Source organism: Onychomys torridus, chromosome 23 (genome assembly GCF_903995425.1).
Source record: "Onychomys torridus chromosome 23, mOncTor1.1, whole genome shotgun sequence".
In the NCBI taxonomy this organism is placed as follows: Eukaryota; Metazoa; Chordata; class Mammalia; order Rodentia; family Cricetidae; genus Onychomys; species Onychomys torridus.
In genome coordinates this window covers 44,496,012-44,522,667 of record NC_050465.1, presented here as the reverse complement: position 1 = coordinate 44,522,667, position 26,656 = coordinate 44,496,012, and the positions used below count along the sequence as shown (strand labels likewise).

The following is a 26,656-nucleotide window of genomic DNA, read 5'->3' as shown; positions in this document are numbered from 1 at the left end:
GGAGGACTCCAGGGGCCAACCACCCAGCCGCACAGCCAGACACAGAGTAAGAATGAAAGTAAGATACACAGAAGTAGAAAAGGAAAAAGCCCAGAGGCTAAAGGTAGACGGGATAATTTAAGAAAAGCTGGCTAGCAACAAGCCAAGCTAAGGCCAGGCATTTATAATTAAGAATTCAACTCCACATGTGATTTATTTGGAAGCTGGGTGGTGGCCCCCAAAAGAGCAAAAACAACCAACTCCACCTCCATTTGTGGCCTGTGCTTCTAACCCACCAGCTATAAACCCGGCTTCCATGACTCCCAGACTTGAATCTGATACTTTCTTAGGACACTCACAGAAGACACTCAGGGCTACTAATGTGTCCTCAGGAATGTAGTCCACAGCCAGTGAGATGCACAGGGTGGGGATGGAGCTTCTGCACCCTCTCTGAGCATACATGACCCTATTAGCATAATCACCATCATTATCCAAGAGGCTCCCCATGAGCAAGAAGAGACACTTCTGGAAATTCCATGGGTGTTCAGGTCTGTGACAGAAACCAGGGGCAAAAACTAAATATAGTTCATATCATATTAATCTTCCTTTTCCTGTTTTCCAAAAAGGGCCAGTAATAAGGCAGGCCTCCAGCTGGAGTGGATGCTGAGTGGCATGGACATAATTCACTTACAAACATATAAATGTGCATAAAGATATAAACACGCGTGCATACATGTGCATACTCTCAAAAGACAAATGTACATCATGCACAGCCACGTACATGCAGGCATGCAAGCTTATACACATGCCACATACAAACAGTGGCACAATGCACTGAAACATGCACTCTGTCACAGGCTTGAATGCACCTTAGATGTGTGCCATCACATGCTCAGACACATACAGGTATGCATCATGCACACAGCACACACATGTACTCACATGGACAGATAAGCATACATATACCACCAAACACACTGAGACCCATGAGTATACACACACTGACAATCACAGGCACACACATCTAGCATATTCACTTGGCATTTCTTGTCTTAGTCATGGCTATAATATTCTAGTCTAATCATATTTTCCCGTGTGTGTGTGTGTGTGTGTGTGTGTGTGTGTGTGTGTGTGCGCGCTATGGCTATTGACCCCCAGGATGGCCCCAGGTGAAGAAGGGACCCTCGTCAAGCTTGGGCCGTTTGTACCATGGATAAGGGAACGAAGCTAAGGAAAAAAGTCTCGAAAGCATTTGTGTAGAAAGAGGGGAGGGAAGGAAGGGGTTGGATTGTGACTCCCTGAGCCCTAAACAGAGAAACTGCATACACAGAACGGAGTTATTGACTTACATATTTAATTTATGCTTACAAGAATTCAACCCCACACACTTCGGGGACAGAATGAGAGACGGAAGGGGAGACAGACAGGGCAGGGAGAGAGTGGTTGATTTAAATAGAGCCGCCCTATCTCTGAGCAGCATGAAAGGGTAGGAGTCTGTTGTCTCCCTGCGGCTGGCTCTCAGCTCCCCTGTCTCCCAGGGTGAGCTGTGCTGTGAACAGAGAAGCCCCTTCCACACTTGCCAGCCCCTTCATCTGGTGCTCCCAGAGGAGGACGTGGCCCAAAGCTCTGAGGGAGGAGGAACAGTGCACGGAGTGCATTTAAAAGGTATATTAAGATTTATTATGTATTGGTTTTATTTTATATGTGTGGGTGTTTTGCCTATGTGTATTCATATATGCTATGTGCATGCCTGGTGCCTGAGGAGGCCAGGAGAGGGCTTCAGATCCCCTGGAACGGGAGTTACGATAATTGGGTGCTGGGAACAGGCCAGGAGCCCTCTGAAAGAGCAAATGCTCTTAACTGTGGAGCAGGTTCTTCAGTCCTTCCCCTGCGTTTCTTTGAGAGTTGCCTGTCAGTTTCCAGCATGGCAGGCTCCTCTCTTGAGATTTTTAGGGGTAGTTCAGACTCTCAGCAGCTTTGGCTTTCTGAACTGACTAGGGTTCAAAGCCGCACGTCAGCTGCTACTGCACTGCCTTGCAGTGTTGCCTTGGATCTTGGTCACTTCTTGACTGCCAGGCTCAGCCACAGAGGGCGTGGCTTGCCCTGTCTCATCCTAGGATAGGAAGGCAACATCTTTTTCCTCTTGTGAACAGGCCTCAGGCCTGCCCTGGGCTGGAGGATGATTTCCCTCTGGAAGTTTTTTTTTTTTTTTTTTTAATCTACTGCAAGGTCCACAGGTTCCTGTGCCCAGGGAGGTTTCTGTCTTGGAGTAGTGTTAAGTGTGGTCTGCTGAACTCAGGGAAGTTCAGGGAGCCAAGTCATCACGAGTGGTTGCTGGAAGGAGGAAACAGCTTGGTGTGTATTGGTGCAGTAAACTCTCCAAACAAGTCAGACTCTTTAGGGGGATGGCCGAACATTAGTTTCACTAATACCGTTGGAAATACCACCATTTTCCTCTTTTTGGTGGGTAACCTAGACAGGAGCCACAGAAAAGACAGTAGGGTAGGGTTTGCATGCACCCCAGAATGACTACCTGGTCTTGCTGGCAGTGCCCCCTCATTTGAGTGGCCTGTGGGACTGTTGCAGGCTGATGTCCTGCAGCTGTCCACATCCTTCCGGATCTCTGGACTTTTTCCCCCTTTATTTGGGGGTGGGAGGTGCAGTGGTTGGTCCTCGCTCTTAGCCAGGCTATCACCATCTCCTAAAGCAAAATGGGAAAAACTGGGATCAGGAAGGTCAGGTGTGTCTTTTCTGGATGTGCAGTGAGCGCATTGATTGGAGGATCCACTATACCACCTTCCACATGGTAGACAAAGGGCCACAGGACTGATTAAAAAAGACTCCAGAAAGCACCTCCTAACCTTTCATCTCCTCTCAAAAGCAGCAGGGACTGTTCTAGGAAGACAGAATCTGGGACCCCACCTACAAAAGCCTGGCTTGTCTTTTAGAGAAAATGGTCTTTATTTCACACTTGACACAACTGTTTCTTTTAGGTGTAAAAACTGGCTTCATGCAAAATCTCAAAATTTCAGAGTGTTTATTTATTAAAAAAAAAAGAGAGAAGTATTTCCTGCCCCTTGCCCCCTTAGGCAGGGTCTCTCTACATAATCCTGGTTGTTCTGGAACTCACTCCGTAGACCAGGCTGGCCTTAAACTCACAGAGATCCACCTTCCTGCTTCTTCCTCCCAAGAGCTGGGTTTAAACGTGTGAGCTACCATGCCTGACAGAAGCACAGTGGACAAATCTACACCACCTTTGACCCATTATAGGTTAGCGTCACTTCCTATGAAATACACCATCACTGATGCCATAAGAAACTAACTTGGAAACCTGATGTACCCATGAGCAACTGTTATTCTAGCACCTCAGAGACAGAAACGGAAGGATCAGGAGTTCAGAGTTCAAGGCATCCTCAGATACACAGTGAGTTCGGAGCCGGCTTGGGCTATATTTTTATGTGAGATTCCATCTCAAAAAACCAAACCAAGCTGGGAGGTGGTGGTGCACGCTTTTAATCCCAGCACTCGGGAGGCAGAGGCAGGCAGATATCTGAGTTTGAGGACATTCTGGTCTATAGAGCTGGTTCCAAGACAGTCAGGGCTACACAGAGAAACCCTGTCTCGAAAAACCAAACTAAACCAAACGAACAGAATATTCCAAACCAAATCAACCAACCAACCAACCAACCAACCAACCCAACCAACCAACCCACCAACCAATAAAACAACAGCAACAACAACAAAAACCTAAACACTACATCAGCAACAACAACCCATAGGGCAAAACCATGCCTAGAGAATTCTTGCAGGTTAAAAGACTCTGAAGAGAGGGGATAGCTAAATGCTTTCTTTGCATGGTCCTGAATTGAATTTTGATTTGGGGAAACAAACAGACAAAAACCTATAGAAAACATCGGTGGTATAACTAGAGAATTTTGAATATGTATTTTATATTGGAAACCATTTCTGCACCAATGCTAACTTTTTTAAAAATGTGATAACAGTATTGTGGCTGACAGAATAATTTGCTGATAGTCTGTATAATGTCTGCAACTTACACCCACATAGTGCTATGCTACAGTAAAATAAAATACATGTGTGTGTAGATGTGTGAAAACCTCAAAGCTGGCTTCACTTTTGTGGTATTAGAGGGGAAATGTCCTAGGGCTGAGCAAGAGAATAGGAATGTGCAGCCTTTGTGGGCATGAGACAATCTCACTTACCAGCTGCCAATACCCTGCGCCAGGTCTGTGGGGGGACATAGCATGTGAAAAAGCTTGCCTCTTTGGCACCTCCTTTTTTTCTGAGTTGGGGTATCACTGTTTCGGCGCCCTGACCTTGAACTTACGGCCCTCCTTTGGGTCATATACTGAACTAAGTCGCTCTGACTTATCAGAGACTTCTTAGGCTAGCTTCTACCTGGTCTTGCCACCAAAGATGGGCTGGCTCTTCACTCTCAGCCCCCGGTGGGTGAATTCAGTAGGTGAGAAGGAGTTGGGGGCAGTATGAGCTGAGCAATGCTAAGGGTGAAACCCAGCATGCCGTCTTTATCTCTGTGGCTCTGACTGTGCACCGGAAAGCGGCAGAAGGCAGTCCTGGCCAGTACTAACTAGCTCTAAGGAAGCTGGCATTTACATAGGAGGCGGTTAAATAAGCCCCTATCTGATAATACCTTTTAAAAAGACCCTACCCTAGTTCTCCAATCATGTCTATTCTTGAGGGCAGCATAGGGTAATGGGCAAGAATGGAGTTGAGCACAGGGAGGTCCTGACCACACACTTGGAGTTGTGAGGCCTCAGAGAAGTCACTGAGTTCTTGGCACGTCTATTTTCTGGTCTGTAAGCCGAAGGCAGGGTTGTGGTGACGGGCACCTGAGACTGCGCCTTTGAAAGACTGAGAGCAGAGCCTGGCACAGAGGGGAACTCAGCACACATCGATGTGCTCCCCGCCTGCTCCCAGCTGCTGTGCCCGATGGTGACCTGCCACTTGTGGTCACCTGCTGCTCCTGAACCTGCCATCTTGCAAGTGAGGAACATGGAGAACTTTCCACATATGGCTCACCGCTTCCAACCTATTTACTACATTAAAATATATACTTTAACATACCCATAACTTCTTTATTATTATTATTATTAACATTTTTTAGTTTTTATCTTTTTTCAGACAAGGTCTCTCTGTGTAGCCCTAGCTGTTTTGGAACTAACTTTGTGGTAAGTGGTCTGGTCTCAAACTCACAGAGATCCACCTGCCTCTGCTTCCCAAGTGCTGGGAATAAAGGTGTGCACCACAACACCTGGCCCCATGTGTGTAACTTCTGATGACCATATATTTTGAAAAAAATGTGAAGACTTTTTTTAAAATCAATATAACAAACTTTTAAATGGAGAAGCATGTATTTATAAAAGATTAGAAATGAAATTTCATTGCTTAAAAACAGGATTAGTGGGTCGGGGATTTAGCTCAGTGGTAGAGTGCTTGCCTAGCAAGCGCAAGGCCCTGGGTTCAATCCTCAGCTCAAACAAACAAACAAACAAACAAAACAAAACAAAACAAAACAAAAAACCAAACAGGATTAGAAATAGGGCATGCAGCAAATTTTCAGTCAAGTTAGTGCCATTGTGCATCTGTAACCAGAAAGTATTATGGAGGGCTGATTCAGTGAGTAAGTCTCTTCAAGCCAGACACTGTTAGTTGTATCGAAGCACATGGGTTAACTAACCAGTTGCTGCCTGAACTACAGCCATCTTCAAGAGGTTGAGGATGGACTAACCTCCCTGGAAGCCTTTCTCTCCACGGAGGACCCTCCTGGGTCTTGCCCTGTTTCGGTTTAGAGTGAGGCTCCCTTGGGATGCCGGAGGGAGAAAGGAATTACCTTGAGGTGAGGGTGTGTCCTGACCACTGGCCACCGGGAGGTGCACCGTGATTCCCCTTGGCCTTTCTAAGTATAGCCGCTTCAGGGGAGGCCGCCACAGAGGCGTGGCCTCTTCTGGTTCTGGATCTGATTCAGGGTGCTGAGCAGCTAGAAGGCAAAGGGAAAGCTAAGTTGTTTTTGCCACGTGTCACGTCTTTGTGGAGACCCATCTCTTCCTCGCTTGCACAATGGGGTTTGGGTAAATCTCCGCCCATTCTGTGACTCCAGGGTTGGCCATGTGACTGAGCTTGGATTATAAGAGGACCTCATTATCTTAGCCACAGTGATTGGTTCCAGGGCAGGGACATGACCCAAGCCAGATTGTCCCTCCCTCTCTCCTTTCTCCCTCCCTCCCAAGGAGGCTCCAGTGAAGTTGAGGAGGGAAGCATTCATCCTTGGGCATTTTCTTAATTAATGACTGATGGGGGAGGGCCCAGCCCATTGTAGGTGGGGCCATCCCTGGGATAGTGGTCCTGGGTTCTATAAGAAACCAGCCTGAGCAAGTCATGGGGAGCAAGCCAGTAAGAAGCACCCCTCCATGACCTCTGCGTCAGCTCCTGCCTTCAGGTTCCTGTCTTGTTTGAGTTCCTGTCCTGACTTCCCTTGATGATAAACTGTAATGTGGAAGTGTAAGCCAAATTAACTCTTTCCTCCCCAAGCTGCTTGTGGTCATGGTGTTTCATCACAGCAATGGTAATTCTAACGAGGACAATTTTTTTCCATTTTCATTCTTAGTTGCTTTTTTTGGTATTATATAACTTTTTTTTTTTTTGTAAGCTGCTGGAACATTCTTGCACTTTTATACTATCTATGGCTCACTGAGTGTGTACACATACTTGGAGCTCCCTGGAGATATCAAAGCAAAGCACCGCACCGCCTCCACCAGAGTAATGGCACACTTCTTTTCCTACTTTAGTAACATAAACTGCTCAGTGAAGGGCCCGGTGGATAGAATTGAATTGGGTATGATCAGAAGAGACCTACGGATTTTGTTGCCTTTCCTTTGTTTGGAAAAGACCCGCTTTTCCTGGGGGTGACCCTGGGGATGACCCTGGGGGCTGGTGACCTCAGCCATCACTTGGACTGGCAAGGATCCCAATTTTTAACCCTTTCTGGCTTGACCAAGTCCCACAGAAATGCCATCAGCAGAGGACCTACCTCTTCTGCAGGCCTTTTCTTTGGGGGGCTGTGGGGCATGGAAATGAATCTCCATTGGGATGATGAAGAGCTCCATTGGGGGTTCATTGGCCTTAAATCGGCTCCTCAGGGGGTTGAGGACTCTGGGGGGTTCTTCTGAAACAGGAGGCAATTTCAGTGCCTTTGGTGCCTGGAGAAAGTATAAACACAAAACCAACATGGCAGAAATGAAAACCCTGCAGCCTGCGGAGGGCAAATGATAGCATATCTTACTGCATTCTTGTTCAAATAGCTGCTAGGAGAAGCAAAGGTCATGGCCTGGGGGCTGGTGCTGATGGCTCTGGTGGGGGCGGGGCTTTGCTTTGATATCTCCAGGGAGCTCCAAGTATGTCCTTCCTGCCTGATTCTTCTGAGTTTTATCGACACGATAAATTTGAGACCCTTTGAGAGAGCCAGGCATGGCAGTCCACGCCTATAATCCCAGCACTTGGGAAGTGGAGGCATGAGGATCAGGAGTTCTAGGTCATCCACAGTGAAACAGCAAATTCAAAGTCAGCCTGGGCTACATGAGATCCTGCCCCAAACTCCCCTCTCCCTACCCTAAAAGCCTTTGAGAGAATAATACTCTCTGTTGTGTCTGGGGAGAATGATGGATTGAGTGACATGGCTGGGGACATATCTGTGTCCTGATAAAGGAGGAATCTCCGAGTCCGTCGTTAAGAGAACAAGCAAAGGGAACAAGAAGCAGAGGCTGTTCCACCTCAGATGAGAAGTGATACGGGGCTTGTTATTTGTACCTGCTTCCCTTCGCTAACTTTTTTGTGTTTTGTTGTGTTGTTGTGTTTTGTTTTTTTCAAGACAGGGGTTCTCTGTCTATCCCTGGCTGTCCTGGAACTCACTCTGTAGAGCAGGCTGGCCTCAAACTCAGAGATCTACCTGCCTCTGCCTCCTGAGTGCTGGGATTAAAGGTGTGCACCACCACTACCCGACTCCCTTTGGTAAAATTTTGTTGTTATTGTTTTTACAGTCCAATCAAAGTTTCCCCTCCCTCCTCTCCTCCTAGCCCTTCCTGCCCCTCTACTCCCCCCCCCCCCCACAGCCCCTCCTCCGCCCCCCACTTCTCCCGTTCCTCTTTGGAAAAGGGCCGGCCACTCATGGATATCAGCCCACCATGGTATATTGAGTTGCAGTGAGACTAGACATCTTCTCTTCTATTAAGGCTGGATGAGGCAATCCAGTAGGAGGAAAGGGTCCCCAAAGCAGGCAACAGAGTCAGAGACAGCCCCTGGTCCCACGGTTAGGAGTCTCACGAGAGGACCAAGCTACACAGTTGTAACATATGTGCAGAGGGTTTAGGTCAGTCCCAAGCAGGCTTCTGGTTCTCCGTTCAGTCTCTGTGGGCCCCTATGAGCCCGGGTTAGTTGGTTCTGTGGGTTTTCTGGTGGTGTTCTTGACCCCACTGGCTCCCACGATCCTTCCCCTCCCTCTTCCACAGGATTCCCCAAGCTCCCTTTAGTAACTTCAATTTCTTCCTTAAAATAAGAGTGGCCATACTACCTATGCTGCAAAGTTGGGAGATAAAAATGAATTAATATATGTAGTCACAGCAGTGTTTCAAATATGGATTGCTTTTATGACTTGCATGGTGTGTGTGTGTGTGTGTGTGTGTGTGTGTGTGTGTGCGTGCACACGCACATGTGCGTGCATGTGGTGTGTCTGGAGGTATGGTGTATCTGCAGTGTGTGGTGTGTGGTATGTCTGCATGCATGGTGTGTCTGTGTCTGTGGTAGTGTGTGTGTGTGTGTGTGTGTGTGTGTGTGTGTGTGTGTGTGTGTGTGTTGAGGGTGGAACTTGGGTGCACATTAGACAAACACTTTGCTACTGAGTTACCTTCCCAGGAACTATTTTTTGAGACAAGGTTTCACTGTGAAATCCAGGCTGGCTTTGAACTCACAACTCTCCCGCCTTTGCCTCATGAGTGCTAAGATTACAGGCATGCCCCACCACTCTTGGAATCAAGGATATTTGTTAAAGAATAAATTTCTTCCTGTAAACATTAATAGCCAGTTTGGCCCCTAGCAGAAAAATCTCAGCTTCTGACCATTTGTCACATGAGTACAACTATGAAGAGTCACCGTGTCAGCTTCAACAACTCATTTGGTCTGGTTTCTCCTTCCTATCGTCTCTCTCTCTCTCTCTCTCTCTCTCTCTCTCTCTCTCTCTCTCTCTCTCTCTCACACACACACACACACACACACACACAGAGACATATATATGGGGGGGGGAGATACTGTAGGGTAATACTTTTTGTTTGCGACATTTAGCATATGAATTTAGTGCCCTGAGAAGTGTAGGTACGAGCTTTCAGAGAGTTTGGTTTCAGAGGAAGAAAAAATAAAAAGGATTTTCTGTTTTTCCCCAGAAAAAACAAAATCAGGAGTCAGAAACACACATAAGCATCCTATATGCTTGGGGCTGACTGAAGAAGGAAAAATCTACCCAATTTATGCAAAGTAATATTTATAATTTTGAAACATGAAGAAAGTGATTAGCTAAACACACGCACACAAGATCTCTGTTCCTGGGGACCGGCCCTCTGCAGGTGTTGTTCACCAACGGCCCTGCTTTGAATACGGACCTTGTGGGTTCTCTTTTACAAGGGTCGCATTGAGAAAGCTGTGTGGGAACTCAGACGTCTTGCGTGAGGGGTGGCTGACAAGCCAAGCCTTAATTTCTTTATTCTAATTAGAAATTGACACAGGGTTTTAACACAGTGGAAAATATTGCTTTCCTGTGTTAAACGAATGCTTGGGATTCAAAGACGTCCCTTTCCTCTGCGCCTGGCTCGGGTGGGGACTGACTGGGTGTGAGAGCTCAGGCCTGTGTTGATCCTGTGGTGATGCTGGAGTTCAGGTCTGCTCTGTACTCCTGGCCCAAAGGAACCCGGGAAGGCAGCTCAGACTCAGGACCACCCAGACAGTCCTGAAGAGAATGAAAACATCGGTTCCTGGTACCAGCATTGCCTGTGGTCCTTCAGAGCCATTTCAGACGGCAGGGGCCCGTCACTATTCACACAGAGGCTATCGGGGCGGAACATTTTGGAGTTTCTTCTACATGCCTTATCTATCATGGATGCTTCCCAATGCCAAAGTGCCATATAGAATAGTGAGGCAGGGCCAGGCTAAAGATGGCCAGAGTCACTTTTTAAAAATGACTTATTTATTTTTGTGCATTGGTGTTTACCTTCATATATGTCTGTGTGAGGGTGTCAGATCCCCTGACACTGGATTTAAAGATGGTTGTGAGCTGCCATGGGGATACTGGGAATTGAACCTTGGTCCTCTGGAAGAGCAGCCAGTGCTCTTTTTTTTTTTTTTGCGGGGGGGGGGGGGGGGGGGGGGGGGGGGGGGGGTTGAGACAGCGTTTCTCTGTGTAGCTTTGGAGCCTGTCCCAGATCATGCTGGCATCGAACTCACAAAGATCCTCCTGGCTCTGCCTCCCGAATGCTGGGATTAAAGGCGTGCGATACCGCTGCTCGGTTCAGGCAGTGCTCTTAACTGCTGAGCTACCTACCATTCCAGCCCCTGGCCAGAGCCATCTTAAGGAAGAAGGTATTCTTCACTTCTAAAATCTTCATCACACTTATTTATTTATTTGTGTATTTATTTACTTAATGTATGAACAGGCGCCTGCTACTGTGTGCATGTGGACGTCAGAGGACAGTTAGTAGGAGTTAGCATTGTAATTCTACCATGTGAGCCCAGGAATTGAGTCAGGTCCTCAGGCTTAGTGGCAAGAACCTCTGAAGTTGCACCATCATGCTGGCCCTGTTTTTTACTTCTTTTTTTAAGATTTATTTATTGCCGGGTGGTGGTGGCGCACACCTTTAATCCCAGCACTCAGGAGGCAGAGGCAGGTGGATCTCTGTGAGTTTGAGGCCAGCCAGAGCTACACACACAGAAACTCTGTCTTGAAAAAAAAAAATTGGAAAAAAATATATATATAGTGTCCTGTCTAGAGATCTGCTATCAGATCTCATTACAGATAGCTGTGAGCCACCATGTGGTTGCTGGGAATTGAACTCAGAACCTCTGGAAAAGCAGTCAATGCTGTTAACCTCTAAGCCATCTCTCCACCCCTGTTCTTAGGTCTTGAAAGGAGTCCATAAACTTGCCAAATCACCCTACATTTGCAAAGCTGACGGAACCTCGAGTGAGTGAACACTGTTAGAGTCAATGTCCCCGGCATTTTTAACTGGTAGGACCCGGCGGCTCACAGGCTCACGACCTGCGCTTACTTCCTTAGAGAGGCCCCTGTCTCCTAACAGGACGAAGTGCTCTGCTCTGAGGAATGATGGGGGCTGCTGAAACTCCAGGATTTCCAACAGCAAATTGCTACAACCCCTCATTCCAACTCCACCTCATGAGTTCAGAGACGTCCCTTTGAGTCACTTAATTTCTAGAATGGAATTAAATACACACACATACAGATACCACATACAGATACACATATGTACACACACATATATGCACACACACACATGCACATGCACAGACATATATATGCACACACACAGACACCACACAGACACCATACACAGGTACACACATAGGCACATACACACACATGCACATACACTTGCACATGCACACAGACACATGCACACACATGCACACATATGCACATATATTTGCACATACAGACACATGCACACACAGACATATGCACACACAGACACCACACACAGATACACACATAGGCACACACACACATATACACTTGCACATGCACACAGACACGTGCACACACATGCATACACACACATACACACATATGCACATATATTTGCACATACAGACACATGTACGCACAGACATATGCACACACACAGACACCACACAGATACCACACACAGATACACACATAGGCACACACACACACACACACACACACACACACACGCATATACACTTGCACATGCACACGGACACATGCACACACATGCATACACACATACACACATATGCACATATATTTGCACATATAGACACATGCACACACATTGCACATGTGCACATACACTCCCTACCTTCTTTTTCTTTGTTTCCCCAAATGTTCTTTGTTCTGAGCCCGTGGCAGATGCTATAGGAGGAAAACGGATTCTTTCTACAGGAGGTTCCTGTGACAGGCAGCCGCCTCTGGCCTTGTGGAGTTTCAGGTTCCCTTGTTTATCTGTAGAAACAGGTAGGAATGAAAAGTTGTCAGTCCCAGTTATGGGGTGAACTGCTGAGTTTTAAGTCTTGTTACGTTTTTCTTTCTTTTCTTAGAAATTTGTTTTTAGTGTGTGCATGTGTGCATGCGTGCGTGCATGTGTTGATACATGCTTCATGCCTGCAGAGGCCAGAGGGTATCAGATCCCTTGGAGCTAACTACAAGCAGTTGAGATAGCTGTGAACCATCCAATGTGGGTGCTGGGAACTGAACTGGGGTCCACTGGAAGAACAGCAAATGCTTTTAACCATTGAGCCACCTCGCTAGCCCTCTGTTTTTTTTATTTTTGAGCAGCTTTTCATACAGTAGCCCAGGCTAGCCAGCCTAAAACTCACTATGTGATGCAGGGTGGCCTTGAACCAGTGCCCCAGCTTTCTGAGTGTGGGATTACAAATATATACCACCATCCCCTAACCTGAGTAGAATGAATATATAATCAAATGTGTAGACGTGAGTAGAAAATAGAAGTCTGATGCAAATCAGGCTGATGAGAAGAAAATCGGGGCATGTGGGAGACTGAGATGTCCAATGGCTCTGTCACAGCAGGCAGGGGAGCCTCAGTCTCACTGTCTGGTCTCTTGCTGGCTCACACAAGTGTTGAGAGGTAAACACAGAAGGAAACATGCACCGTGTTTTACATGTCCTAACCCACGCGGTCCCCATGGCAGTCTCAAAGCTGTGTTAGCCTCATTCCACACGGTGGGAAACGGCCTCAGCAAAATCAAACAAGCCTGAGATCGTCACTGGTAAGTGGGGGGTTAACTCAAACTCGGCCCTAGGATGTCGGAATTCGTGTGGTTAGGCACTGGGCAAAGAGGAGCTGGTCCGAGTTGAGTCTCCTTCCCATGCCAACTGGCCTCTGCTTGCCACTTTCCAAGGTGAGCGGCAGGAAGAGGTGGTGACTGGCAAGCCTGTGTTCTCAAGTGAGCTCTGCAGGCGGTGCACTCAGATCAACAGAGACCTCAGGCTTCTGGCTCTGAGACCTGCTTTTCTACCTGGGAAGGCACCGCCGTAGAACGTGAAGAGGGAGTTGTCACAAGGAAGCTGAAGGCGACCAAGGCGGGCACACCCAAGGGCCTGCCTGGAGGCTTGCTGAGACTCTGCATTGTGACTTTCCTCTGAAGCGCGGACAGGGAGGTGGCTCTCTGTCCATTTGTCCTAGGGAACGACAGACACACAGTCTTGTAAACACAAGGGAGTAAATCAGCGCTCTGTAAGTCAGGCCTTGTGGCTCCAAGGATGAAATCTCTCTGTAGGATGGGAAGACAAACACGCTCACAGGGGCATGATCTCCAATGCTGTTGATTACAATGAAACATGTAACTGTTGACCAAAGAGGGGATGACATGCAGCTATGGCTGACAAACAGTGCTTTACAGAAAGAAAAAAAAAAAATCAGGACGAAGAGCTTAAATCATGGTCTTTCCATCATAAAATCGCTTTTTGTGTGTGTGTGTGTGTGTCTTCTCCATGTTTCTCCTCTCCTTGACATGTGACCTCATAAAGTCAAACAAGATTATTCACAATAGAAACAGATACTGTCTCTGTTGCTGTGTGCAACTAACACACACCTCTCTCTCACACCCCCATGTCCCCACACTACAGACACACACACACACACACACACCACACACCTCTCTCACACCCCCATAACCCCACTACAGATACACACACCATACACATCTCTCACACCCCCCACTCCCACACACCACAGACACACACACACATATTCACACACACACATCTCTCTCATACACACACATCTCTCCCATACACACCCACGTCTCCACACTACACACACATCACACATACATCTCTCTCACACCCTCCACTCCCACACCCCACAGACACACACACTACACACACATCTTTCTGTCATACACACCCCCACACCATACACCCCCACCCCCACCCACACGGTGCCTTAGGGTTTAGAAAGCACTTTTACATTTTAACTCACAACTCCATCCTGTAGAGGAGTTCACTCAGGAGGCTGGAGGTTAAGGTCTTAGTCTGTTACAACTAGTAAGAAACATAGACCCGTGGTGGCGCATGCCTTTAATCCCAGCACTCGGGAGGCAGAGGCAGGCGGATCTCTGTGAGTTCGAGGCCAGCCTGAACTACAGAGCAAGATCCAGGAAAGGCGCAAAGCTCCACAGAGAAACCCTGTCTCGAAAAACCAACCAACCAACCAAACAACCAAACAAGCAAACAAACAGAAATGGTACCTCAGCTCGGGTTTCATCTTCCTGCCGTGGCTGCTGCCTGAGTGGTGTCACGTGAGTCCACTGATGGCTGTGGCTCTGGTCCACGTATGCACTTGTCCCATCTTCCCCTTCATCCAGGCCCTGTTGGTCTGCAAAGGTCACAGTGGGTCAGCTGGAAACCCCACACCCATCACGGTGTCTCTGTGGAGATGGCACCCGGCTGGTAGACACGGGGCTGCCCTGGGTGTCAGCAGAGTGAGTGGAAGCTTTGCTTCTCAGACACCGCTTCCTCATTTGTGAACTGGGGATCCCAATGTCTTGCCCTCACTTCCTTATAGAGGTGTCTGGGCCTCAAACCAGATAGCGACAGTGTGTGAAGTGCAAGGGATCCTGGGTGGTGGCGTGATGGTGTGGCCTGACCTGCAGCCCTGACCTGTAGCTGCTGCGATGCTGAATGGGAAACCTGACCTTGGGGTTTGTGGGTGTCTCCAGGTGGTTTTCCTGGGCTTCCCTCTCTGTCCAACTCGGGGAGGCAGGGCTGCTGCCTTGCTCTGGATTCACCCTGTGGGCAGGGCGGGTCTGAGTCAACAGATGACTGAGGCAGAGTTTGCAAATCTTTCAGCGGTGGTTTAAAGGGTCCTGCAGCTATTTTCATCAGCTGCTCAAGGTAGATTTATTGCTGAAAGAGTCTGGCAAGCCTTCCTTGTTGGGAGCCAAGCTGTACCAATACCTCCACTCCCGGCATGCAGCACTGTGGAACAACATGGGGCTTTCTTTCCACCAAGGGCACTGGAAACGTTTGAGTGCCCTGTGTGAGATGGAGAACTGGGTGTCTGGGAGCTCATGGGCTTCCTCACAGCCAGCCTCATCTGTCCTCATCATTCTCATCCTTGGTGTCATTGGCTTTAGCATCAAAAGCCTGGGGTCGGGGGACAGCTCTCCCCACCTGCTTCCTCTGCCTGAAGGATGCTCTGGTTTGAAGTGTTGGAAGCACTGATGGATAAGACACCAGCTCAGGTTTAAGTTCAGAAGTCTTCCTGGGTTTTATGGCTCAGGGAACTTAATGGATAGCCCAGGGCCATGTTGGCCTGTTCACAAGAGGACCTGAACTCCATACCGAGTAGGTAGCGCTAAAGACCTTTTGAGGAATTCTAGAATGATCTTTTGATGCTAAGCCAGATTGCAGATCCATTCTTCCTGGTCAGATTCATTGAGAGTTAGATATACTTCTGAGGGCGGAGGAAGTGAAACTCCAGCCAAACGGGTACTCACTCAGCAGCTGTGCACATCGAATGCGTGAGGTGGGTAGAGGGTATACAGAGGTCACTTCTCTTGGGACTATGTGACTCAATCTACGTGAGAACAACAATTCTCAGTACACGGCATCACCTGGCCCAGTAGTTTATGCTCCAGAGAAGCAGGCTTGCAAGAAGAGCACTGGACATTGTTGAAAGGAGACCAAAGCTATGTCCCTTTGTACATCAAACATGGACTCGGACCATCCCAATCACGTGCTTCAGGCTAGCAATTTAGAATTGTTGGTGAGCTTTTACCCTTCCCTCCCTACGATTTTCCTTTTCTTTCCATTCTCTCTCTCTCTCTCTCTCTCTCTCTCTCTCTCTCTCTCTCTCTCTCTGTGTGTGTGTGTGTGTGTGTGTGTGTGTGTGTGTGTGTCTGTCTGTCTGGGCATAGAGACGATACTAAGACTCTTCTTCCATTTCTCTGTCTCTCTCTCTTTCTCTCTCTCTGTCTCTCCTTTGAGACAGGATATCTCTACATAGCCCTGGATGCCCTGGAGCTTGCTATGCAGACCAGGCTGGCCTTGAACTCACAGAGATCCTCCTGCCTCTGCCTCCTCAGCACTGGGATTAAAGGCATGCGCTGTAATGCCTGGCCCTCTCTCTTCATCTTGGTTTTTGAACAGGTTCTCTCACTGACCCTGAAGCATACCATCTTAGCTAGACTAACGGGGTCAGCAAGCACCGGGTTTCTACTGGCCGCCATCCCTAAATACTGGAGTTCCAGGTGCTCCTGGACCCACTTAGCCTTTAGATGGGACTGGGGATTTGAATGCAGGTCCTTTTGCTGACACAGCAAGTGGTCTTACTCACTGAGCCATCTCCCTGGCCCTCCTGTAATTTTTCCTAGCCCACAAGGGAAGGAATACAGACACCATTGCTCCCATTTTACAGATGAGCAAACTGAGGAACCAGGGAGCATAGCTTGGCTCATTGTTGGGGCTCTGAGCTTTACAGCCAGGATTTTTCTACTTCTTCAGAAAAAGAGAAAAAAAAAAGATAAACAGTGAAGCTAAGGAAAAAATGAAGTTAAAACCAAGAAAACAGTGGGGTCCAAGTTTCAGCCTCTGAACACCATATCATTCTTTAGAATTAATTTTTTTTGACCCTGTGATCACAGGCAATTGGACATTGCAATTAGTAATTATGATGGAAAAAAATCTAGGGCAGTCTGTAATTAACATTTATTGAGTCCTTACTATGTGCCAGGGACTGCACTATCCCCTTGAACTCCCACATGCGGGCCTGTGAAGTGTATGTAGTGTGGCCACTCGGTTTTATAAATGAGGACACTGAGGCCCAGAGAGGTCATATGGCTTAGAATCTTGTTTCTGCCTGATAGTGGCAGCTCCTTGGTAAACGGTGTCAGTGAGGTCACAGACCCCACAGTTGTGAAGTCTTGATACCTGTCCCCAGAGAAAGGGCTGCAATTCACTGCCCACTTTTTTGGGTCCCAGAACATCCAAATCCCAGGCTATCGACTGGAGACAGGGGGTCTGTGAAGAGTCAGCAGAGGGCACTGATGTGATAGCTGTCCATCCAGGGAAGGGCAGAAGGGCAGGAGTCCCCACATTACCTAGGTGGGCTCCAGTCCCCAGGACATGCATTGTTCAGAAACGTGATTTCTTCAATGTTCCCAAATCAAGTGGTTTAAGAAATTTCAACCCGTGTTAACAAAGTACATAGGACTTGTGGTATAAACAGGTAATGAGAAAGACAATCGCCGGACCAGTATGTTTTAGAGAGACAAATCACACGTGGACCAGGTTCTGACCAGAGTCCCGTGGCACCAGGGTCAAGAAAACGGCATAGTTGGAATGCTGGATGGCATCAGCCTCTGAGGATCTGCCATGCTCCCCACTTCCTCTACTTATCCGACAAGACCCTTTTCCCAAGGAGAGAGCTTGTTCTGACATTGCCACTGATTCTGGAAACTTTTGGGTGTCAGGTAAATACCTGTACATGATGCTGGGCTCCAGCATTTTTCTCAAGAGCTCTGTTCCCATCCATCTTTCCTCTTACCAAAGACAACTCACAGCTCTGAATGACACATGTTCCCAAGAAAAAACATCAGTTAAATATGGATCATGGTAATCTGTGTAGTACTGAGTAGTCCTAATGTGCCCATTGCACAGATGAGCAAATGGATGCTCAGTGGCTAATCAACTTGCTCAAGATCTTCCATCTCACAAATCAAAGGAGAGCCATGCAAAACAGATTCATGGCTCCAAAGTTTATGTATTTTTAAAGCATTGTCACAAAAAAATCACAGGATTAAAGAATGTTAGATGGAGGCCTATGTCTATAACCCCAGCATTTAGAAGGCTGGGGCAGGGGGGACTGTGAGTTTTAGGTTAGCCTGGGCTACATAGTGAGACCCTGTTTTAAAAAAATAAAAACAAAACAAAAAACCCAATTAACAAACACAAAGAACAAACTTCAGAAATCTGAACACCAAAGTCTAGACCTATGTTGTTCAGTACAGTAACCGCTAGCCACATACAGCTATTTGTATGTAAATGAATAAAAATTAAATTAAAAGCTCAGTTTCACAGTTGCAGTGGCTACATTCTAAGTACTCGCTAGACATAGGTGATTGATGGCCACTCTACTGGGTACCACACTACTGGGTACCACACATGCCGCACATTCCAGACTGACCCCTTCATCTTACAGATGAAGACGATGGAACCAGAACCCCTAGATCTTTTTCTGTGAAACTTTAAACTGTCAAAGAAAAATCCAAATATCTGTGAACTGGTCACACCATCAACTGGTACAGGTTGGGGGGACAGCTCAGCGGTTCAAGTGTGAGCCTTGCATCAGGACCGGAGTTCGGGTTCCCAGAACTCACTTACATGCTGGGTGGGCATGGCAGGCTGCTTAGAATTCCAGCCTCAGAGCTTAGAGATAGGGGATCCCCAAGGCAAGCTGGTTAGCAAGACTATCATATCAATGAGCTTTGGGCTTGATTGAGAGACCTGCCTGATGGATAAGGGGAAGAGCATTATAGAATGATTCTGGCATCACCCTCAGGCTTCAGCACGCATCCACACATGTGTAGATGAGCACACCCACGTGTGCCCACACACAATCAAGTATACATATACACATGCACATCCCACTACACACACATGAAAAATGAAGAAAAAAACAAAACCAAACCAAACCAAACCCAAAAACAACGAACTGGTACCTTGTTCATAAGATGGTCTCTGTTGAATCCAAAAGGAAGGGAAGACAGGCAGGAGATGGTAGTTTGGGGGAACACCCGAAAGATCCTGGTATGGCCTGAGATTCTTGGGTAGCCCAAGCTGACTGTCCTGGAGCAGCACAGAATCCTTGATGTGTCCTGAGGGGGCAGGTCAGGAGTTACTGACGGGAAGTGTAATAACCAATCCTGAGTTCTGGACGAAACTACTCGTTCCCCACTTTGAACAGACATTAAAGAGGACAATTAGAAGATAAGCAGGATTAGAAAACTCAGATGGAATGTATGAAAGCTTCCCCGTCAAGTGCCTTGGGCGCTTCTGGTTCTGGGCACATGAGCACTCTGTCCCACATCGACATTCCCAAGAACTAGGTCCTTGTTGGGAAAAAAAACAAAACAAAATTGTGGCTGCTTCCTAGGTGTTGACTAGAAGGCTTGCTCTGCTCCAGAAAGAGATTACTCACAGTGGGTATATGTCTTACTTTCTTCTGTCTGCCCATGACCTTCAGTCTAATGTAGCCATTCTGCAGTATTTCCTGAAGTTTTACCAAGCGCCCATGGTCTGCTAGGCTGCAGGGCAGACACAGAGGAACTAGGCATGGATTTCTCACAGCCCATTGGAGAGATGGAGCTCTCTGGACTCAACTCTGCAGCTCTGAGTATCAGTGTGATGTGAGGTCAGATGCTGAATATTGACTGGGATTGTTAGGAGAGCCTTTGTAGGAGATTCGGGCTTAGATATGCAGTCTAGACAAAAAGTCTTTGTATATGCATGTTTACATAAATGTGTGTGCGCGCATGTGCATATAGGTTATGAAACTCTAAAGGGGAAAAGAATCTTGATGGGGTGGGAGATACAGAGGGCAATGATGTAAGGCAGAAGAGGCACTAACCGTGAAGAAAGATGGCTGAGGAGCAGTTGGACGGGAGAAGGAAAGACAACACACTCTTATGATCTGTATATGAAGGTGCCCTGATGAAACTTTGTGTACTAACATAAACATTAATTTAAACAACTTTTAAAGCTGGGCATGGCGGCTCCTGCCTTTAATCCCAGCACTCAGAGTGAAGCAGGAGGATGTCTGTGAGTTTGAGGCCAGACATCCGTACATCGATTTCCAGGCCAGCCAGGGATACCTGGTAAGACCTTGCCTCAAACCAAAAACAAACAAACAAAACAAACAACAATAAATAAAACAAACATACATTTAGAAAGGGCAAGAAAGAAAAGAAACAGTCTTGAAGGGTGGGGTCGATTCATCACAGGGGCAGGCAGAAGAGACTAGAAAATTCACGCACGTCCCAAGGTGAGTGAGTTCGGAAATGTGAGGGGAAGAAGATGATGGAGCTGTTGGGACACTGGCCTCTCACTGAAGCCTCCCCGTTTGCTCCTCCAGCTTGAGGGCCTATTTTCAAGAGACACTTTATCAAGGGGCTATGGCAAGGGGCCTGCAAATACAAGGTCCCTGCACCTTTTCTTAGACCACGCATGCTAGCTAAGATGACGCCATGGACGGAGCTGAGATCTTTTATTTTTTAAAAGCTGCCTGCTTTCTTGAGGACATTGAGCCCAGACTGTGGGACAGTAGCCTGCCCTGCCTTGGCCAGTGACAACACCTTTTTGGTTGAGAAGCTCTTTCTCACAAGTGGTAAGTAAATAGACCTGCCTGTAACCATGGGGCTGCCTTGAAAGTAAAATGAATTGCCAGACAAACCCACATCTCTCATTTTGTTTCAAGCCATCACTTACTGGGGCAGGGAACTGTTTTCTCTCCTTTCCCAGGTAAACCTATAAAACAAGAAGCAAGCCAGAAATTTCTGGTCCTGTGTGCTGGTGCCGAAGAACTGGCAAACAACAGAAGTGAGGTCTGGCACATCTTCCCACCCATCTCTCATCCCCCGCGGTTTGCCAAATAAAATACAGGATGTCCAATTAAAGTTTAAGTTTCAGATAAACAATGAATTCTTTTTAGTAGAAATGTGTCTCAAATGTTGTGAGTTCCACTGTTTGTGTGGGTGTAGTGTGATGAATCTGGCAACTTGAATGCCCACTTCAGACTCTCCTAAGTCTGCAGAGTGCATTTGGGGTTTCTGTCAGGCGGAGGGGTGTTCATCTCTCTCCTGGGGGGATTGTGCCGGAGAGCTGCCTTCTTGAGATGACCTGAGATGACCTCAGACAGCGAACTTGGGAATGCTGGGAAGAATGTGGAGCTGTGGGTGCAGGAAGTATCTGCCTTCTGGGTCCAGCTCTGCTTCTGGTTGGCTGACCATGGACAAATAAATAACGTTTCGTCTGTAGACCTCCTTTTTGTCTTGTTTTGTGAACAGTGGGGTGTAAGTTGGAAGATCTCTGAGGCCTCAGGTGTGGGGTGGGTTGGGAAGCGAGTTCTGGATTGGGCTGTGGGATGTGAGGTGCTGAGGTTGGGCAGGGGGAGCCGGGCCAAGTACTTAGGTGGCCCTTCCTTCTGCCAATGTCAGTGACGATAAAACCTGGGACGGAAGCTTGGGGACTACAAAGCTTGGGGACTTTGCCTTAGAGCAGATTGGGACCTTAAATCCTGATGTTTCTGGCATTCACTGGAAAACACCCCTTCACATCAGACTGAAAGGTGGGGGAGACTGGAGTTCACTCCCTTCCATTTTCCCACTGACCTGCACACTGGAGCCTGTACATGGTAACAGGGGACCATGTCCGCAAAAGGCCTCTGAGGTATCTCTTGGCCGAATACCCAGGCTGGATCTGCCGTTGGGTCTGGCTCTTGGACTTGCTTCGGAAGTAGAGGTAAGGTTGCCAGGCTCTGTCCTGCTCTCTCTGTGGGGACACCAATCAGGAAATAGCACAGCGGCTGAGCCCTGAGTCTCCTGTTGATGCAGGCTGGTTAGCCCAATCCTCACCAGCAATCCAGAGACTCCCAGATGGGGCCAGAAGGCACCAATAACAGACGCCTTGCCTAATAAACACCATCCAAGAGCCCAGCGAGCAAAGCCCTGGAAGGCCCCCCCCCCCCCCCGAGGACACCAGTCAGAGCAGAAGAAATGACAGACACCAGACCCCATCGGTATAGAGCATTAGGAAAGAGTAAAGCCTCAGGAGAATCACCTCAGCCGTGGAAATCACGTCAGTCCCTTCAAAACGGCCCCAGTGCAGAGGAAAACAGTGTGTGGCGGCCTTAGCAGTCGATGCTTTTTGTGTGAAAACAGACAGAGCCTGTCCGTGTTCTCGGGGAGCCTGGCATTTTGAAAATATTTGATGGTGCTGCATTTCACTTCAGCTAGGGAGAATTTTTTCTGGGACTTTTCCTCCCAAATTCAGCCACTCTGTGCAAGGCACAAGGGGACTAAACAGACATCCAGTGCTTGACCAGGGATTTATATTGTATGGAAAGCCTTTACCTCATTGTAATCCTGTAAGGTGGACAGAGTTCAAATGATGCTGGAATGCTGAGGATGATTCCTTAAGCCCATGAATACCCAGGTGGTAGTGGCACATCCCTTTAATTCTAGCACTCGGGAGGCAGAGGCAAGCTGGCCTTTGTCAGTTCAAGACCAGCCTGGGCTACAGAGCGAGTTCCAAGATAGGCTGCACAGAGAATAAACTTCCCACACGAGAACTTTGGCTATATTTAAACCACAACAGAGCGTGGAAGGCTCAACCAGTTGCCTGTGGATTGGGACAGAAATCAGAGCTTGAAATTTCTCATCCGTCCAAAGCCTCTTGTCCCCCAAGAACGTTTAATCTCATCCATGGACCAGGACTTAGCTCCAGGCACCATCTTGCTAACAGGAGAACAAATGATGGCTTGAAGCAGGCGCTTCATCAAATGTCCTGGAGAGTAAGAGCTGTGGGACTGGAGTCCACGCTCGTGCTCGTTAGAACTCAGTAAAACCCGCCTCAGTGGTCAAGGCAACGAGAAGGAAAGTCTGTTAGCGTACATATCAAAAGGACCAAAGTCTGGAGAGTAATGGGGCTGGTTAAATCAGAGGTTCAATGTCTCCCGAGATCCACAGGCAGCAAGGCCCTTTGTACCTCTGAGAAGCCTTTCACTTCAGTCTTACAGACACGCTGAGCCTGAACAATGGACATGGCAGATATGAAGAGGTCCAGAATGCCCAGCAGAATCGGATGGGAGCTTAAGAGATAGCCTGGGACCATCTGCACCTGGATTTCTGGTCAGGGTGTCAGCATCCAAGGCCCATTCTGCTTCAGGACTTTATGACCACGGGCAAGTCTCCGAGCCTCCTGAACCGGCAAAGTGGAGCTCACCGCGTGTTAGGAGTGGGAAGTTCGGGATGTTTTAGAGTCACACGGCCTAAGAGATTTAGATTTTGCAAATCCAGAAAGACATTCTTTGGGAATTAGTAACTAAGTGAGCGCACAATTCTGCCCCGTGCTCCACCACTTCTCGGTCACCTAAGTTATACAACCTCATCTACAAGATGCGCACACTTCCTGTCTTTTAGGGCCCACGGTCCAGACTGCAGATGGAACCTGGTGCCTCCAAATGCTAGGCAAGTGCTCTAATACCAACCAGCATCCCTAGCATCCCCCTACCAACCCTTTTTCATCTTGGGAATTCATGAAGGTGCCCAGGCGGGCTTTGAACTTGGGACCTTCCTGCCTCAAGCTTCTGAGTAAAGTGAGATTTCAGGTCTATGCTACCCCAGGCTCATGTATGTACACACACACACACACACACACACACACACACACACACACACACACACACATTTTTTTTTTTCCGCTGCCCCCACCAAGCAGGTTCTGGGGGACTGAACCCATTGGCTGAGCCCCTTTGCCAGCTCTCTTCAGGTACTGTAAACGAAATCCTATGAGATGTGCCTTCCTAAGCCCGGTTCTGGCAAGGTGGGCGTTTACTTCCTGTCAGACCTCCTGGGCTCCTTCCAGCCTGTCTTGCACGTGTGAACACGTTCAGTTCTGCTAGCTCTGAGTGGGAACGAGGAGGAGAGTGCACTGAAGGAGACATGCTGAGCGGCTTTGCGGGCCATTCCTGCTGAGCATGTGTCCTTAGGCAAATTAATTACTTCCCAAGTAATTTTGTTCAGTGTCCTCAGCGGAGAGGGTAACGTGCTGAGGTATATAATGTATTCTAGACTTCTTTCTGATAGGTGGACAACAATATTAGCCTTTCTTTCTTCGCCTTGCCCAGGGTGTGGGGAACTACGGAAAATTGTGAAATACTTCTTCCTTTTGCTGTTGGTTACTAACAGACTCCCAATCCATTCTGATTTTTTGTTTTGTTTTTTTGTTAACTGAATCCCTTTCCCAAAATCCCTTGTATTTTGAAATGACTGCATGACCCAGTTCTGGACAAAGAGATGGAATCGCAAGCTCTTGAGAGCTTCTGGAAAATCTTGTCTTCCTTAAAGAAGGGATAGGTATGTCGGACTGGCGTGCTGGCCACTTCCTTTTTGCTTCAAGCCAAGGGGTGATCTCTGGATTCGTGGGGGCCACTAGACAGGAGACCTCTTCTAGGTGATTTGAATTCTCACTTCTTCTCTGCAAACCTTTGCTTCAGCTGACTGCTCCCTGAGTGTCCACATCTCACCCTCTTCTGAGATGCCATAGCCTCTGTTAACTCAGCATGGCTGACTGTGAGTCTGGACAAGACCCCGTTGCCGCCCTAGTTAGCAAGTATTTCTAATGCTTCAGTGGGAGCTTGGCTGGGCTGCTTGCTTAAGGTGCAAGGAGTTGCCAAGACAAGCCTAGGAAGGCCTTGCCTTGGAATTTGGACTACTTGCATATTGTTTCGCTTAGCCTTTGAAAGCTGATCTTGGCCGCTGTATTAGTTTCCTATGGGTGCTATAACAACTCACACACAATTAGTGACTTAGCTAATACAAATGTATTATCTTACACTTCTAGCAGTTGGAAGTTTGAAATGGGTCTCAATGAACCAATAGCATCAAGGTGTGGCCAGGCCTGTGGTTTCTGTTGGAGATCCCAGGAAAGAACTGTTTCCCTGAATCCTTTTCTAGCTTCTAAAGAGCCCAGTATTCCTTGGCTTGTGGCCCCTCCTCCAAGCCAGCAACGTTGGATGGGGTCCTTCTTATGCTATGGTCCCTCTGGTTCTCCCTTCTGAGTCCTTATATTTAAAAAAATCCTATCTGGGCAGATGGTGGTGGCACACACCTTTAATCCCAGCACTCAGGAGGCAGAGGTAGGTTGGTTGGCCTCTGTGAGTTCAAGACCAGCCTGGTCTACAGAGTTCTAGGACAGCCAAGGCTACACTGGGAAACCCTGTCTCAGGAAAAGAAATCCTCATAACTACATCAGGCACACACACACACACACACACACACACACACACACACACACTCCAAAATAATTTTCCATTTTAAAGCCTAGCAAACGGAGCACAGTACTGTAATCCCAGAGTACAGCAGGGTAGGGTCAGGAAGATTGTGGATTTCAGAGCAGCCTGAACTATACATATGATGGGACCCTGTCTCAAGACAAACCAAAACCAAAACAAACAAAACACAAGGGCCAGAGTGTAACTCAGTGGTGAGACTTGACGACCATGTCCCAGACCCTGGGTTCAATGGAGCCAGAGCAAACCAAACTCCATCCAATCAGCAGCCCCAGCTCCATCTGCAACTTCAACTCCTCCTCTTTGCCCTCTAATGTGACCTGTAGGGATTAGGGAAAAGACATCCTGGGTTGGGGTGAGTGTGCGTGTGTGTGCGTGTGTGCGTGTGTGCGTGTGTGTGTGTGTGTGTGTGTGTGTGTGTGTGTGTGTAGTTTTTCTGCCAACTCCAGTTTCTTTAAGCTCTTACTTAGTTTCTCTTGGTAATTTCTTGAGTGATACCTATGAAACTAGTTAACAAAGCCACCTCATTGGACGAACAGAGGCATTCAGGGAAGACCACGATCACCGAGGAAGCCGGCTAGGGTGAGAGCTTTCCATTGTCCATAGTGTGAGTGGAAACAAGGCAAAATACAGAGGAATGTGTAATCACAACCTCTTTTTTTTTTTTTTTTTGAGACAGGGTTTCTCTGTGTAGCTTTGGTGCCTGTCCTGGATCTCGCTCTGTAGACCAGGCTGGCCTCGAACTCACAGAGATCCGCCTGCCTCTGCCTCCTGAGTGCTGGGGTTAAAGGCGTGTGCCACCACCGCCCGGCAATCACAACCTCTTAAAAGTGCATCTTACAAATGTATAACAATGGGGGAAAGGCTCAAAGAAAAATATTAAAATGCTAGAAATAGCAACATTAAGCTACTGGACACAAGAACATAGCTTTTTTATATATAAAATCAAATTTCAAGCAATATGGTTAGATTATATTTATAAAGAGGAAGAGATAAGATTTAACTAACGTTATTGAACCCACCCTCTTCTCTTCCATATTTTCCGAGTCTTCTTTCCCCAAGAGCGTCCTACACATAACCACCCACTCAGAAATTACTTGAAAACAGAGAGGGAGACAGAAGGGAGCCTGGGAGGGAGTTTCTGGAAAAGGGAAATAAACATGACAGCAGGAGCCTGGCTGCGGTGGGTTCAGACTGCTCAGCTTTGCCAGTCCACCCTCTGCTGCCTTCTTTGGAGACAAGTAATTAGTATGCGCAGAGAGGCCTGTTAGCCACTCCACCTTAATGAGAGGCTTGCTCGGACAGGCTGC

General features: G+C 47.7%; 1 protein-coding gene across 1 annotated transcript in view; it reads right to left on the bottom strand.

The window, feature by feature from the left end:
* Kiaa2012 (KIAA2012 ortholog) overlaps nt 1-26,656 on the bottom strand; it is a 110,114-nt gene that overhangs the window by 73,331 nt on the left and 10,127 nt on the right. Inside the window, exons 3-10 of the mRNA XM_036173373.1 lie at nt 21,667-21,826; nt 19,000-19,155; nt 14,527-14,654; nt 13,294-13,456; nt 12,117-12,259; nt 7,049-7,217; nt 5,852-5,998; nt 2,513-2,680 (exon numbers count right to left, since the gene is read on the bottom strand). Of these exons, the coding sequence (XP_036029266.1) occupies nt 2,513-2,680; nt 5,852-5,998; nt 7,049-7,217; nt 12,117-12,259; nt 13,294-13,456; nt 14,527-14,654; nt 19,000-19,155; nt 21,667-21,826 (1,234 nt within the window). The remainder of the gene's footprint in view (nt 1-2,512; nt 2,681-5,851; nt 5,999-7,048; nt 7,218-12,116; nt 12,260-13,293; nt 13,457-14,526; nt 14,655-18,999; nt 19,156-21,666; nt 21,827-26,656) is intronic.